Below are 12747 nucleotides of genomic sequence, written 5' to 3'. Positions count from 1 at the left end.
TATTTTATCTTCTGTTGGCATTTGGTATTTAATCAATTGAAGAACATACACATGCAGGTTTGACTTGAATAATGACTGTAAAAAGTGTAATCGTATTCTTTAAAATATTCCTGAGGCACTTCATCAAGAATTAATAAATTGAAAAATATTTTTCCATTGTTGTGTTTGTAAACATCAAGTAAATGTATTGACACACCTTAATTACGAAGATTCTTATTGTCTTTAAAGGAAATTACTCAAGGATTTTTTCTGTTTTCTTTTCCTAAACTCTATCAATTGTTACTGACATTTATTCATTTGTTTTCCAGTTTTAGATTTATTCACTTCTACAGAAAACAGAAAAGTTTTAATTTTGTTTCTATTTATACCCTACACCACTATAGTGGTCCTACACCAATCAGAATCACTTTCATAGACAATTTAGCTATGTCCGTCCATCTGTGTGTCTATGTAAACATTGTGCATAGGCTACAAGACAATTTACAAGATAATTTGATGAAATTTGGCATATACCTTTCGTTTGATCCATGGAGGAAGTCTATTAAAAATGGTTAAAATCGGTCCATTATTTCGACTAGCTGTCATATAACCGTACCCCCCGAATAGGGCTTTTGAACTCACAATTATGTTAAATGTTGTTTTATCTCTTAAAAAAAAACGGCAAAACTTAGTTTTATATAAGTCTAAATGATTCTGCTAAATGATCGGGCCTCATTTGACCCTATCCCCTATACAGAAAATTCCTCTGTATGGGGGATAGGGTCCCCCTCTTCAGAAAATTACTTGAAGGTCAAAATTCACTTATAAACACTAATATCACCATGATATTCTATTTCAAAAATTTTTAAGCCAATAAACAACTTGAATGGTTTATTATTTAAAATAATTAACATTATATACATACATACTACTCACTGGTGTAGTCGGCCATGCCCGACTATATGTTTTTACTTGTTTTATGTTATTTTTTCTTTTTTTCTCGTTTTCTATAATCAATCACTTGTTGAATTTCAACTTTATTATTAACTATGTGTAGGAACTATTTACTATTATAACTACTACTATTAATTTAGAGATAAAAAATATGTCAAGAGATTTTACTTTCTTTTTGTGTAACTGGAACTAAATTTAAGCACAACATATTAACCATTTTTACCCTCATAGTATCCATTTAACAATTAATTACAATTGTCCAAGTATAAATGCAACTCTACATGTTTTATGCTGCTAAGACCTGGTTAACACTGCCAAACTTTTTTTGGGAAACTTTTGATTTTTGTGTGGGAGAGAAAGAGAAAGAAATATCAACCAGCACCTTCTCTCACACACAAAATCAAAAGTTTCTCAACAAAAGTTTCCCAGTGTGAACCAGGTCTTACAAACATTATTTTTCATTTTTCTTCACAAGGATAATTAAAATCCTCTCTCAGAAATACATATGTACATTCATATGTATGTAGATGTTCATGATTGTATTTTGTATGTGTGAAAAAGAAAAATACAAAATGTATGTATGTCATTCAGATGGTAGTATTCAGTTAATTTGTTCCCCATATTCTATATTCAATTAGTTTATTATTGGTTAATACATAGTATTAGTGTCTAGATACATACTTGTATGTGCAATTTCACACATTTAATTAATTTATAATATATATGTATAAATTGTAATGTTTGTTTTTGGTTTTTCTTTTTTTCTCTCTCTCACTTCTTTCTTCTACCCTTTTTCCCACCATCATTCATGATTCCTGTTTATATTCTGCTTGTTGTTTGCTGCAACCATAAACAAATTTAGTGGATTTGACTAATGGTCAGTTAACACCGAACAATAACACACCATTGTTAACTCAGGCATTATCGGGTAAGTATTTAAAAATTAATATGTATATTTGTCCATTTCATAATCGATGTCGTATCATGCATGTCAAATATATTTTACAGATATAATAAAAACAATAAAAAATGACACCGATACTGAATTAGACCGTATTATTTTTGTATGTAAACTTTTCTCTTAATTTCACCCGAATCCATCCGTAGAAAATATTTTTATTGTTCATTTATTAACATATTCCATCAACATACGGCTGTATTTATAAAAACTTATTTTAGGTTTACTAACAATTTTAGGCAAAATTCAGGATAATCGTATTCATAAACGTCAAATAGCTTAAAAGAATAATAAGTTGATTTTAAAAAAATGTTTTCTCAGATATAGCTTTTTCGGTAATTTTAGGTTGATAGCGAAAACTAATTATGGTTTCTTTTAAAATAAAATCTAAAAATTCTAAAAATTCATATCTAGGCATTATTGGATTAATGGTAGAAAATTTGACAATATTCCAATTGGCCAGCACTATTTTTAGGCAATTTGGAAATGCCCGTCTGTCAACCTAATGATGGACAAAATAATTTGATTTGTCTTTTTAAAGTTTGTTGGTTAAATATAATGCCATAAAGTAATTAATCATGTAAATTATATACATATACTAATGCAAAATATATTTGCCGGCGTTAAAATTAGTCAAATATCAAAGAAATTTATCAATATTTGCAAAAATTTATCAAAAATTACAAGGAAAATAAGTAAAAATAAGAAAATGTGCAATATTTTGTAGCAAAATATGCGTTATTCGTATACTTTTAATAATAATTAGAAATTATACGTTATACTAGCATACCCTGGGGGCTTCTCTATCCTAATCAAAATTAAATACATACACAATTTTGTTTTTTTTAATGTTTAAGTTTTTTACGTTCAATATCATGTGAATAAATTCGCATTCAGTAAGAAGCTTAGTTTCATTCGTTTAACTTCCACATTATAGAAAATTTCTAAACTACTATTTGAAAAAAAGTACCATAAAATTTCACTTATAGATTCTCATTTAATCAAAAATTTTATGTTTCTGTGTTCAATATTATTACAATTCAAAAAATATAATTTGGTGAATGAAAAAGTTTCAAAAGTCCCTTTCAGTAGATTCTAAGATTCTAAAGTCCTTACATTTTAAATTTTATATTTCTATGTTCAATATCGTAAAAATATCAAAAAGTAGCATCGGAAAAACGAAAAAGTACAAAAATCTCTATCAATAAATTCTCATTTAATAAGGACCGTGTGTCATGTGTTCCGGTTAACCATTATAGAGAATCCAAAAGGAACTATTTGAAGAATAGAAGTTCCCACTTACAGAATATTACTCAATCAAGACCATATATGTTAAAATTTATGTTCCTAGGTTGAATATTGAAGAAAATTCAAAAAGTACTATTTATGAGATAAAAAGTACTAAAAAGTTCTCTCTTAAAGAATCTTATTCAATGAGGACCGTATATGTTTAATAATCATGTCGTTCCAGTTTTTAATTTTAGTACTAAGTGGATTTACTGGTTCTACTTAAGTATACAAAGGCATTTATCGATATCTTAATTGACTTAGGATTTAGCAAAAGCACCTATGTGATTTCCATAAATTAAATGCTTCAACAAAAAATCCTATGTGTTTCAAATTATATTGATTTAAATCATAAATCCGCCAAAATAATATTTTATTTAAACTAGTTAATATAATACCGTAAATAATGAGTCATCATCACCTGTCTTTTGGTGCACTCATCAATTTAAAATCAATATTTTTATGAAACTTTTTATTTAAAGTACTTGCGGTATTCCACCAAATAAAATTTCAAATTGAAAGTTTAATTGCAACTTCTAAACATATTTGAAATTTTGATTGGACAGATTAATTTTCGATTATTTTTCAAAATAAATATTAATGACATTAGTTAACAAATCCGAAAAGATACATATTTTTCTAAAGCAACGCGATGTAGCAAAAATACAGTTAAATAAACCTGTTTTTTGCTTTTATGAAAACTTTGTTAAAACCCACATAATACTAATATTCAAAACAGGGACGATGTGTTTTGAATTCATATTATAGAACATACAAAGAGTATCATTTGAAGAAAAAAAAATGTGATGAACTAAATATCAAATGGCGAAAACTTAAATGGTTAATTGGTAGAGAAAGCGTTCTATCAATAGAAAACAAATTGCTAATATGTAACCAATCAATGAAACCATCTGCGTATATGGTATACAACTCTGGGGTTGCGCTAACAAGAAATATATCGACCAAATCCAAAGATTTCAAAACAAGGTGTTAAGGAGCGTTGTTAAAGCTCCATGGTATATTCGGAACTCAGACCTTCATCGCGATCTAGGTATGAGAGCTGTTAAAGAATAGATACATACTGTGGCTGCAAAACATGATTCCAGACTAAGAATACATGTAAATGTAGAGGCTTCCCAACTTAATATTACAATTGGACTAAGACGAAGATTAAAGCGAATTAAACCGAGTGACCTACTGGAAACTTAGTCATTATATTTACATTCTCGAGCATCTCTGTGTAGAAAGCATATAATCTGAAGAAAATTGCTTGTTAGTTTGTAATAAAATTAAACTAGTTGCAGTAAATAAAGAAAATAATGAAAAAAATATTGAAGAAAGAAAAAGTAGCAAAAGCGGAATAAATTTTACCTTTGTGGAAAGTACTAATAAAAAGAGTACAATTTTTACCCTTTTCGTTTAGAAACATACTTAGAATTAAGTTTACAAAATGTCCGTAAATCCTTTTAGTAAATCCTTTTAGTCTAGGAATAGACTATTTCGAGAATTATGTTTACAAAATATTTCGTATTTAAATCTATATATCACAGATAAAACTCAAACGATTCAAAAAATTGTGCTTTCAAAAAGGTATCAAACAATTTACTCGAATTTGGTCCTATATAGGCCTTAGTACTCGAATTCCAAAATAATATATCAATAGCTTATTTTGTGTGAGTAAATAAACTACCTTTTCAAATTTTATAAAAATTGGCTCAATGAGTTTGAATGAAATTAAATTTCCCGTTTTTGCCTTTTTTGGTACTTTTTCCCCAGTAAATTAGCAAAAATTTTGTATCAAAAAATATAACAGAGTTAGTCCGTAATTTAATATGAATACTTCAATAAATCGAAAACGTTTCCCCAGTGCGCTAAAAAAAAGTATCAAAAATACAGTTTTCTCCCTTTTACACCCAAAAAGGACCGAATTTACCAAAAAAAGGTAAAATCACCTTTGTTACACATTTTCACCCTTTAAGTGTACTAATTTCAAAAAAGTAACAGACACCCACCTGCATTTAAAATTTTTCTTGTATCACTAATAATTGGTAAGATAATTAAGAAAACCTGTTTTACCCTTTTTTCCCTTTTTTTTACCCCTAAATGTACCAATTTCCAAAAATCCCTCCTTAGTGTGAGTGAGTTTTTTCACTAACACAATCAAAAACTTACCGTTTGAGTCAACAAATTTGATGTGTGGCCATGTCGCTTAAGGTATTTCCAGACTACAATACTGAGTATTAACACACTTCAAATTAAAAATATTATGAAAATAATTCGCATTTTCAAAAAATCAATCCGAAAAATACATTTTATGTTTACACTATAATATTTGTAATATTTTTTATTCAATTTTCAATTATTTATGCACTTTTCGTTCTTATATGAATACCGACCGTATGCCAAAAAAATCAGTAATATTTTTGAAAATCAAATTACAAATTATATTTAGACTAGTAAATTGTATTATGATACAAACATTTTTGACAAGTATTAATACTCAGTATTGTAGTCTAAAAATACCTTTAACTGGTGAGAATGTATTGGTAGAAGCACAAAAATAAACACAGCTGTTCAAAAGGTACTAAATAATAAATGTATTTTTGATAGGTTTTTTTTTTTGTGTGTAATTACTGGGATTTCATATACTAGTGAATGAAAATATTAGTTAATTAATTTTTTCAAAAGATATTTCATCTTTAAACATATTATAAACACGTCTTATCGTTATTTTTTTCTGCACTAATGGAAAAAGAAAATAATATGTGAAATACTTTTTTAATTTTCAATACGAAAATTTACAACTTTTCTTTTTTCAGTTTTAATTAAAATGAAATGTCAAAGAATGAAAAATATTTTAAATCTCTCAGAACTCGTCTGTGTGAAGAGAATAACAAATTTTGTTTGACAACCCCAAGGGGAATAGACTATAAGGCAAGGCGAATAGACTATAAGGTGAAGTCATTTCATTTTGCGGAGAATTCATGAAATTTTTTATACATATATGTAGTTTGACAGCGTCGGGTTTGAGATAGAATTTTTTTTATATGGAGTTTGACAGCTTCGGGCTATGTTTCCATGGACAAAAAAATTTTTATTTTAATATTTTTTTCTTGGTTTACCCATTCTACATAATCTCTATTTTCAATTGGAAAACATAAATTTACTTTTTACCTGTTTTTTTGAATTTTATTTATGAACAAAAAACAAAATTCTCTTAAAAAAAGGTAGGCAAAAAACTTAGTTGATTCACTGTATATGTAGTTTGACAGCGTCGGGTTTGAGAGAGATTTTTTTTATATGGAGTTTGACAGCTTCGGGCTATGTTTCCATGGACAAAAAAAAACAATCAGCTGTTGAAATGAAATCACCTTATTAGTTGCATCATGGACAACCCCTTCAGTTTACAGCATAATTACAATTGGAACCACAACCGCTGTCGACAATGAGTTTTCTTACTCATTCAGGGTGCACTCATAAGGTGAAGTCAATTCAACAGCTGATCACTCTTTTTTTTATTTGAGGTAGATACAACTGTCAAAGTACACCATTTAGAGTTGCCACAATCCGAAAAAATATGTACATCTATCTAGGGATTCATTATATTTTTAAGACAAAAAATTAATAAATACATTTTATATTCATTTTAATCCGCAGTAAATTTATGCGAAATACTCAAAAATTTTTAACAACTTTCCATGGTAGTGGTTTGGTCACATTTCTATAAAGATCATTATATATTTCTTATACGACAATAGTAGAGACCTACACGGTATTATAAGTTCCCAATATTGACTGATAAAAAATAATATGTATATAATTTGTATTTTTGCTACTACATACTTACAATTTTGTAATCTAATATACTTTTTTGTTATTTTAATTGATAATTTATTTACTTTTTTAATAAGTAAATAATAAATAATATTCTAACCCCCTTATTCACAAACAATATTTTTATTTTATTAAAGGTTTATAAAACAAAATTTCCATACAAAATACCGTTTATAAAATAAAAATTTTGTTTGTGAATAAGGGGGCTTACCCTTATTTTTCAATTCATGTATAATTTTTAATAAATTTTATCTTATAATACATATTTACTTTAAGTGAAGAGATTTTTGGGCATGTGGGATTGTCTTTTTGTAAGGTAAATTAAAAAAAAAAAAACACGGTGGCAACATGTAAATTTTTTGACAGAAGTATCTACTTTTGTTGTGTTTGTAGAATTGACTTCACCTTATAAGTGCACCCTGATTCTATTCTACTTTTATTGTGCTTTCTAGCGATCCTCTCAGGGTGCACTTATAAGGTGAAGTCAATTCTACAAAAACAACAAAAGTAGATACTTCTGTCAAAAAAATTACATGTTGCCACCGTGTTTTTTATTTTAATTTACCTTACAAAAAGACAATCCCACATGGCCAAAAATCTCTTCACGTAAAGTAAATATGTATTATAAGATAAAATTTATTAAAAATTATACATGAATTGAAAAATTATTCACAAACAAAATTTTTATTTTATAAACGGTATTTTGTATGGAAATTTTGTTTTATAAATCTTTTATAAAATAAAAATGTTGTTTGTGAATAAGGGGGTAGAATATTATTTATTATTTACTTATTAAAAAAGTAAATAAATTATCAATTAAAATAAAAAATTAGTATTAGATTACAAAATTGTAAGTAGTAGCAAAAATACAAATTAATATGTATAATATTATTTTTTATCAGTCAATATTGGGAACTTATAATACCGTGTAGGTCTCTACTATTGTCGTATAAGAAATATATAATGATGATCTTTATAGAAATGTGACCAAACCACTACCATGGAAAGTTGTTAAAAATTAAGATATCTATGATAAAATCGAGTTTTAATAATTTTATTTACAATTGTGGGATGTTTGTACTCTCAATTGATTAGTAAAAAGTTCCCTATAATTGATAAAATAGATGCATATTTAGGACAAATAGTTTGTGCAATTTTTGAGTTTTTCGCATAAATTTACTACGGATTAAAATGAATATAAAATTTATTTATTAATTTTTTGTCCTAAAAATATAATGAATCCCTAGATAGATGTACATATTTTTTCGGATTGTGGCAACTCTAAATGGTGTACTTTGACAGTTGTATCTACCTCAAATAAAAAAAATGAATGATCAGCTGTTGAATTGACTTCACCTTATAAGTGCACCCTGGATCCTCTCATTGTTCTCTTATTTTTATGTTGTAGCGTTGCCATATGTTCATAATATTTTGCTAAAAATCATGCAAAATTGTAAAAACAGGGTTATAATGCGCATTTTTCGCCATTTTTTATTATAAATGGAAGATATTAAATGAAATAAATATAAATTAAAATGAGAAAACATATTATATCCCGTTCCCGTATTTTATTCTGAATAATTTTTTAATCATTCTTATTTATTTTTAAAAAATAATTATAATTTTGCATTTATTTTTTGTGATCTGTCGACAGCGGTTCCAATTGTAATTAAGCTGTAAAATTGAATATGTCGAGTTTTAGTTATTTTTTATACAAAACATTTTTTTAATTTCTTACAACACTATGTATAACAATGATTTTTATGTCACAAAAATATTCAAAATTTCGTTGAAACAATCTTAAATCTTGTGAGTAGATGTCAGGGTTATTACCCGTGAAATATGTCTTGATTTCACCAGTAAACATATTATTATTCTAGTTTTGCACCGTTTTCCAAGTTTGGATCTTTTTTCAAAGTATTTTATTAGAAAACTTGGTCACCCAAGAGACTCAATTATTTTCATAATAAATACGCATTTTCAGTTTTGTCTGTGTATTTGAAATAAATTGTAATAAGACTACTTTTTTATCATTTTAGTGATGAATAATTATCAAGCCGCTGCTGCAGCTGCTCATACTTTTGCAGCTCCATCAGCATCACCTCATACCACTACTACACGGCAAGGGTTTCCATCTACTAATTCCCCCGGGCCCACCATTGATATGTACAGTTCAACGGCCGCCGATAATGTGGGCTATGTACAAGCCACCAGTCCTCAACCCTCAGGGTTTCCGATTGCCGTGAGTCGAGCTCCACTCAACTATAGTCCGGTGAGCAAAAAAAATAATTTTTTTACTTACAACAATCTACACACGTCATTTCATTAACTACGTATGTATGTATGTATGTATGTATGTATGTATGTATGTATGTATGTATGTATGTATGTATGTATGTATGTATGTATGTATGTATGTATGTATGTATGTATGTATGTATGTATGTATGTATGTATGTATGTATGTATGTATGTATGTATGTATGTATGTATGTATGTTATGTATGCATGTATGTATATATTTATGTAGTATGTACATATGTATAAGGTGCAATTATTTTATTTTTATAATTTTTTAATATTTTCTTCGATATCTACTTATATTCATTATTAAAAGGCAGCTTGTTACTATTTTCTCCATACATATGTATGTACATATGTTTTTGTTTGTATTTTTAATTGTTACAAAGTAAACTCATTCTATTGTATCTTATTATTAGTCATCTCTACTAAGTTTTGAATAATTAAAATGTTACTAATGCAAATAAATAGTTTAACGGTTACCGGTATAAATCAATTACATTTGCATCAATATCCGTTTAAATTCGTTTTTTCTTTTTAATTTTTGCACCATTTTCTTAAGCGTTTTTTTCTTATTATTAACGTTATTCCTATGTTTTCTTCGAATTGTTTTTTATACATTTTATATTGTCCCTATCTATGTATCTTCTACCTAAAAGTTAATATGAGTGTGTTTGATTTAAATGTTTTTTCTCTCGTCTCGTTTCCGTTTAGATCTATTCATTGAACTTTGCGATGGCTAATATATAAGACTGAAATCCTAAAGCAGTTGCACAAGGTAGGATTTTTTTATTTTATTGACTTTTATACATATTTTTTATTTATCTTCATTGTGTAATTCAATGTTTTAAATTTTATTATTTTTCCGCTTTATCATTATTTCTACATACATATAAGGATTTTGTTGTGGCCACATTTTATAGGAATAAGTAGAGATTTGAATGTATAATAACTTCAAATACACCGTTATTTAAAAGTTAAGTGCTAAGCTAAAAATATAAAAAATGCGAAGAAAAAGTGCTAAGTCCTTACTATTTTTATACCCTCCACCACCATCAGTGGTGGAGGGTAGGGTCGTTCCGTGTGTAACACCAAGAAATATTCATCTAAGACCCAACAAAGTATATATGTATGTATATTCTGGGTCCTTAAAAAATTCTGAGTCGTTTTAGCTATGTCCGTCTGTCTGTCTGTGTAAAACAAGCTCACGTTAAAATTTTCCTAATTCTTTAAAAGTTTTCTCAGAAACTCCCAATGATATTTCGATGAATTTTGTCACACATTATTTTTTCAGGGCAGTGATTATGTTTAAAATCTTCACAATCGATCCAATATTTCCCATAGCCCCCATACAAATGTATATATTCCGGGAAATTAGGTTATCATTAATAACTCTCTCAAATATATCGGTATCAACACAAAATTTTGTACATGCAAATATAATATGTTCATTATCAAATAAAGCTATCTTGATAAAATTCGACACAAACATGTTTTGTCTAAATTTGAATCACTCTACGAAATTTTTCCCGAATACACCCATAATTGGTCATAGCTCCCATATAAGGTCCACTTCCGAAAATCACTTAAACGCATATGTCATTGAATTCTAAAGCTTTCGGGATAAAATTCGACTTTTATATGTTTTGTGTACATATAAATCATTCTACTACTTTTTTCCCGGATCGGTCCATTATTGATCATAGCTCCCATATAAGGTCCACTTCTGAAAATCACTTAAACACATATATTTCTTTGTCAAATAAAGTTATCTTGAGAAAATTCGAAAGAAATATGTTTTGTCTTTATATGAATCACTCTACGAAATTTTTTTCCGGATAGGCTTCCATATAAGGTGCGCTTACGAAAATCACTTAAATCTTCTTTGAATAATAAAGCTATCGAGATAAAGTACGACTTGAATATGTTTTGTGAGCATATAATTCTACCAAATTTTTTCTGGATCGGTCCATATTTGGTAATAGCTCCTATATAAGGTTCACTTCAAAAAAATTCCTTAAACGCACATATTTCATTATCAAATGAAGATAAAATATGTTTTGTGTACAAATGAATCACTCTACGAAATTTTTCCGGATAGGCCCTTAATTGCTCATAGCTCCTATATAAAGTCCACTTCCAAAAATCACCAAATGCACATATTTCATTAATTAATAAAGCTATTGGTGTAAAGTTAGACTTGATCTTTTTTTGCATATAAACCATTACACGAAATTGCTTTCTGATCGGTCCATAATTGGTCACAACTCCCATATAAGGACCATTTCCAAAAATTACTTAAAAGCACATTGACAATCAAAGTTATAGGTATAAAATTTGACATAAATGTGTATTTTGTATATAAATCGTTATACGGATTTTTTTCTGGACCGGTCCATAAGTTGTCTTAGCTCCCATATAAGGTTAACTTCTGAAAATCAATTAATACCACTTAATTTGTTATTAAATGATTATATCTGTGTATAGGTAAATCATTCTATTAAAACGAACTGGCCTATTAATATAAATTTTTCTGGACCTAATCAAAATTAGTTCGACAAAAATTTTGGCAAGATATCTAAAATTAGATAGTTAAATGGGTTTTAATAAAAAGTAGCTTGCTGGTGGAGATTATTTAAGATTCGGCATAGCCGAATATAGCACTCTTACTTGTTTATAATCTTATTAATTAGACATATACAAATAAAAATAAGTATTAAACAAGAGTGTAGTTCTGAAATGTAAAACCTTCAATGAGTAAAAAGTAAGTATTGTCAATAAACCGATTTTTATTGAGAGGTGACTCTTCTCTCCGTAGAGTCAATTATGGACCGAATCTCATAGAATTTGGTAGAGAAATTTTGGTTCCTATAAAACTGGTTTATGTATGTCGAATTTTATCGCTATAATAGTACTTTTAAGCTACCGGTAATAATTCGAAATAATTCGAAAAAATTTTCAAAAAATTGGGTTCGAATACGTTTTTAACTATAAAATCCGGTTAACCGGTTTTTTTATTTATGGTCATCTTGTCTGCAAATCTCTTATGAAAAGTTTTTAAATGTTATCTAAGTGCCGGTTTACACAGGGAAACTTTAGATTTCCAAAAAAAGTTTCCCTGTGTAAACCGGCACTAACAAGCGGTATATTAATATTAATTTCTTATAAAGAGATTTATTGCACCTTAAAAAATGCTTTGAAACTACCAGAGTTTTTTCATTAATTTCAGAATTGTACTCTCATTTGATAACTTACAGGTTTATCCTTTATAAACAAGAGTCACAAGACTGGGCATTTAAAAATCCTTATAATTATTTCATTAATCCTTTTTGGTGCAAATATATACGGTTGTAAACAAATGTAAATAAAATTTTATGTTTGTTTATGTGTGCGCATAATCAATTAAATTTAAGCAACGGTATTTAATAGGTGTA

The 12747-nt window shown here is 27.9% G+C and overlaps 1 protein-coding gene across 3 annotated transcripts in view; it reads left to right on the top strand.

The window, feature by feature from the left end:
• Positions 1-12747, top strand: part of LOC119600399 (RNA-binding protein Musashi homolog Rbp6) — a 96337-nt gene that overhangs the window by 75782 nt on the left and 7808 nt on the right. The window contains exons 6-8 of one of the 3 annotated variants that reach the window (XM_037950590.1): positions 1796-1861; positions 9052-9284; positions 10028-10091. In XM_037950590.1, coding sequence (XP_037806518.1) covers positions 1796-1861; positions 9052-9284; positions 10028-10063 — 335 coding nt within the window. In that variant the 3' untranslated portion in view covers positions 10064-10091. The remainder of the gene's footprint in view (positions 1-1795; positions 1862-9051; positions 9285-10027; positions 10092-12747) is intronic. The other 2 variants (XM_037950589.1, XM_037950591.1) reach the window with 2 other exon arrangements.

This window comes from Lucilia sericata, unplaced genomic scaffold, assembly GCF_015586225.1.
Source record: "Lucilia sericata isolate MDLA Ls3-8-SP2 unplaced genomic scaffold, ASM1558622v1 Contig000112F_arrow, whole genome shotgun sequence".
In the NCBI taxonomy this organism is placed as follows: Eukaryota; Metazoa; Arthropoda; class Insecta; order Diptera; family Calliphoridae; genus Lucilia; species Lucilia sericata.
Note: the sequence above shows the minus strand (reverse complement) of the source record. Positions and strands in the feature narration are given on the sequence as shown.